The following is a 4,189-nucleotide window of genomic DNA, read 5'->3' as shown; positions in this document are numbered from 1 at the left end:
TTAGGAATAGATTGTGTAGGCTCTATAAATACCCCACCCTACCTAGGTTATCATCCCAAAAATAAAAAGCACAAGCACCAGTGGTATTCTACATAGTGTCTTATAATCTTTTTTTCAATTGGTGTTAATAAAGAGAATGAGTGTTTTCCAGAAAGTTGTGTTCAACACACCCCAATGAACGCCCCAATTCAATAGACTCTAGCCCACAATGAGAGTAAGAAGATCCTATGTTGGACGGTGAAAATGACGGTCAAGTAGGGAAGAGGGGATTGTATGAGGTATTTGTTGAGAGTCAACGTTCATTCACACAAGAAATTTGACGTCTAAATATGTTATTTTTGCAAGAATAGTGTAAAAAGAGGTACATCGTCTCATAGATGAATCGATAGAGTCCAAAAATTATATTTTGTTACGAATTAGTGGTATATAACAAAAGTTATATTCTTATAAATTTGGAGTTCAAATGTACAAAATTGAGAATTAAGTATGAATATTGATACAATTTTGGAAGTTTGAAGCAGAGTTGTTTTCTCCTAAAAATTCAATCCAATTATAAATAAATCAATGTGTGTAATGATTGTATAATTGGGGAAGTAAGAATTGTGGAAACCGATGGGTGTCGTTAGAATTCCCATCCTTACAAAATTGAAACTGGCCTCACGATTCAAAATCCAAATTGGCACTCAGAACTTTGACACGCACCGCTGATCCCAGAGAAAATGGGGACGGCCATCATAGCAGCTCAACCTTTACTCTGCAACAACTCTTTTCTACTGATTAAGCCTTATGCTTCCTCCTTCCGTTTCCAATTCTGCAGACCACAACAACCAATGCTTTCTCACTCGTTCTACACAAAAACGGCCTTACAACCCTTGCCCCGTCGCCGGAATTACTCTCCCATCTGCCCTGCCGCTCGCCGGAAGCCAACATTGGTCGATTCTGCGGGCTTCGCTGACGAGGGTAATTCCGATGTCCGACGGGTTCTTCAAATTCTGCTATGGGCTGCTGAGGGGGTTTACGTTTTGTGGTTGTTTCTCCTTCCTTATGCCCCGGTTTGTTTTAATCGCTATTGCATTTAGTTTAGCTTAATTCTATGTCGGGAATTAGGGTTTTACTTGACGAAGTAGATCACAGTAGATGTGGATCAGAAAGTTCATTGCTCTTGGTTTTTAACAATTACAGGGAGATCCTGTATGGGCGATCAGTTCTGAAACAGTGAATTCTCTTGTGGGTCTTTCTCTTAACTTCTTTCTTATATTGCCTGCTATCAACTCTGGTACGCTCAGTTTCTTCAATCAATTCAAAAAAGTATATCTGATGTTTTGTGAAATTAATTTTGATTCCTTCATGATTTTTGGCATGGCAGTCGGCATCCGTCTGATTGATGCTCCTGTTCTTCACCCAGTAAGAATTACTTTCAAATGGTTGACCTCAATATTTCATTGTTCTTCACTCAATGACACCATTGTCATGATGGAGTTTTCTTTCTCATCAGATGTCTGAGGGATTGTTCAATTTTGTCATTGCATGGACGCTCATGTTTGCTCCCCTGCTGTTCACCGACCGAAGGAGGGACCGGTACACTGGTTCATTGGACCTATTGTGGGGCTTTCAGATGTTCCTTACCAACAGTAAGCTTTATTTCTTGCTACTTTCTTTGATTAATCCACTTCAGTGAATATATATCACCCCTTAACAACTGTTCTTCATTCTGTCTTTGATTTCTTCATATAGTTTAGGGGTGAGTCAGATATTTCTCTTAACAAAATTTTCATGTCATTCACCAGCCTTTTTGATACCTTATATGGCCATCCGGCTTAATGAAGCTAGCGGAGACTCTGCCCCGCGACCGCAGTCGAAACTGGGCTCTTTGATGACTACTAGAGCGCCTGTTGTTGGCCTGATTGGTGGTGCAGCATGCATCATATCAATAATCTGGTCTTTTGTTGGTCGAGCAGAGGGTAATTTTGGAGGTATAGCGGAGAGATGGGAGTTCTTGATCCAATATCTATCTTCAGAGAGGTTAGCATACGCATTTATTTGGGATATTTGCCTTTACACTGTGTTCCAGCCTTGGTTGATTGGAGAAAATCTTCAAAATATCAAAGAGAGCAAAGTTGGAATTGTAAGTTCTCTTAGATTTGTCCCTGTTGTTGGCTTAATTGCCTATCTTCTTTTTCTGAAACTTGATGAGGAATTATAACATCACCTTCGTATGTAAATCATATAAAAACTAAAAATTAGTTAACAGGGATTTCAATATATTTTGTCCTATCATCATGAATTTGATTCTTTGCAATACTTATTGCAACTTGTTGATGAATAAGATTTGCCCAATTCACTTAGAACACTCTTGATTCATCTACCCTTACATATGTCATGAGCCAAACCTTTGAATTCTATCTCAACAATACTTGCAACCACAAACTCCTTTTAAAGGAGCCAAAAATAGAGGTAAATTTTCTATCTGCAATATCCCTCAACATTTCTCTTGATAATTTTTCTTAGGGTTATTAAGAAACAGTAAAAGCATTTTGAATCCATTTGTTTATACAAAAACATTATTATCTTAATCATAGAAATATAATAGAGAAGACACGAGAGCTATCAAAAATTCTCGTTGCTCCTTGGTGTAGAATCTTCCATGGTTGGGCTGTTAGGTATTTTGATTGATGTTGTGGCTTCCGTGAGCTAGTTCCCTTACTTCACCACTCTTAGGCTCTGTTTTCTCCTTCAGTTTTCTTCTTACTTTTGGGAATACCCAATTAGGGCATTTTTGTTCTGTTCACTCCTTTCCCTTTTTGCCTCTCTTCCTCTCCCTCTCTTTCTTAATTTGGGAGGTTTTTCATTATATAAGGGCTTCCTTTCTTAAATTTAGGGCTGAGAAATGGATTAGTAATCCCGCTATGCAACCTCTTATTGGACCTTCCAACATCTACCTAGCTTGCTGTTTTAATTGAAATTTCTCGCTGTCATTCCCAAAAAAAATTGCTTATAGATTTACGGTTCCGTATAAAGGTTCAACTACTCTGCACAATGAATAGATTAAGTATACAAATTGGCTAAATTGTATACACTTCAATCACTTGCACTTGTAATGCTAGACCAGAATGAGTTATTCCATGCTAAATAATTATTATAATTGAGACAACTAAGAGAAAGTTAAGAATGTATGTAAGATTATTGGCTAAATGGTCATGTAAAACTCTATTTTCTGGAGAGTTATCATACCCACAAACTTAAAGGATTGTTCATGCTTAACTAATCGTTCTCTCCACTCTCTATTTTTCTCTCATTTTCACTTGCTACCACTTGGGGCTTTTGTTTTGGAGTATTCATCAAATCATAATTCAACTCACATCCTTGTATTCTTCCTTTAACTCGGTGTTCCCCATGTTTTATGCCTTTACTTTTCTGGCTTGGCCTCTTTATTTATTTTCTTATTTTCTTTTTCTTTTATTAATTTTTTTATTCTCTTTCTCCCAAAAATCCTTCCCGTCATCCTCCTATTCTATGAGTGCCTCCAATTTCAATGCAAATCATCTAAAATCTTCAAAGGATGATTAGATAGGCTAACACTTATTCTCCCTTGTCTCAACTCTATTGCTAGCATCCTAACATCTTCCGTATGACCACATTTGTTATGCAATTCACGATAGCTATTCTTAGTCCCCCATTGCCTTCGATTCAAACATCTTCATTGGTTATGCAGATTGCTTGACAACGAGCCATTAGAGAATTTTTTTTTTTTTTTTTAAGTTTTGAGAGTTCATGCTCTAGGTTGAAGAGGAGTGCTCTCGAGCTTAGAGTTTTGTTTTCATTTATTTTATTTTTTATTTTATTTTATTTTATTTCATAAATTGGTGGGGTGGTAAAGTTGATTTTATACCACAAGCTTATGTGCATTGGTGTAGGTTTGGAATTATTCTTGGAATTTGTTTGCGAATGGTCTATGGTTTTTGTTGGAAAAATGGTTTAAGACTGGGCAGTATACTAGATATTCTACTGGTTAAGGTGGATTATAATGGATTCATGTCTTCTCTTGATTCTGATGAATACTCTTACTTCTCAATAGTACTTTTAATTTTTATGAAGTAAATCTTTGGGGAAACACACCTCTGACTTTATTGTTCTGTGGATGTTATGACCATGAGTCATAGCAAAAGCTACTATATATATAGGTCTAAGT

The 4,189-nt window shown here is 36.8% G+C and overlaps 1 protein-coding gene across 1 annotated transcript; it reads left to right on the top strand.

Moving 5' to 3' along the window:
* The first annotated feature begins 602 nt into the window (after window positions 1-602).
* Window positions 603-2,348, top strand: LOC111470451. The gene is made up of 5 exons (XM_023115998.1): window positions 603-1,052; window positions 1,183-1,276; window positions 1,367-1,404; window positions 1,496-1,631; window positions 1,788-2,348. The coding sequence occupies exons 1-5, from the start codon at window positions 720-722 to the stop codon at window positions 2,201-2,203; spliced, it is 1,017 nt and encodes a 338-aa protein (XP_022971766.1). The 5' UTR covers window positions 603-719; the 3' UTR covers window positions 2,204-2,348.
* Window positions 2,349-4,189: the final 1,841 nt, after the last annotated feature.

Source organism: Cucurbita maxima, unplaced genomic scaffold, assembly GCF_002738345.1.
Source record: "Cucurbita maxima cultivar Rimu unplaced genomic scaffold, Cmax_1.0 Cma_Scf00045, whole genome shotgun sequence".
NCBI classification, from domain to species: Eukaryota; Viridiplantae; Streptophyta; class Magnoliopsida; order Cucurbitales; family Cucurbitaceae; genus Cucurbita; species Cucurbita maxima.
The sequence above is the reverse complement of the archived record's forward strand: the minus strand, read 5'-3'. Positions and strand labels throughout refer to the sequence as shown.

Excerpts from the sequence above, each read along its gene's own strand:
- LOC111470451 (XM_023115998.1), top strand. The coding sequence starts at position 720 with ATGGGGACGGCCATCATAGCAGCTCAACCTTTACTCTGCAACAACTCT. Across the intron at positions 1,053-1,182 it reads TTCTCCTTCCTTATGCCCCG|GGAGATCCTGTATGGGCGAT; the intron begins GTTTGTTTTAAT and ends TAACAATTACAG. Across the intron at positions 1,277-1,366 it reads ATTGCCTGCTATCAACTCTG|TCGGCATCCGTCTGATTGAT; the intron begins GTACGCTCAGTT and ends TTGGCATGGCAG.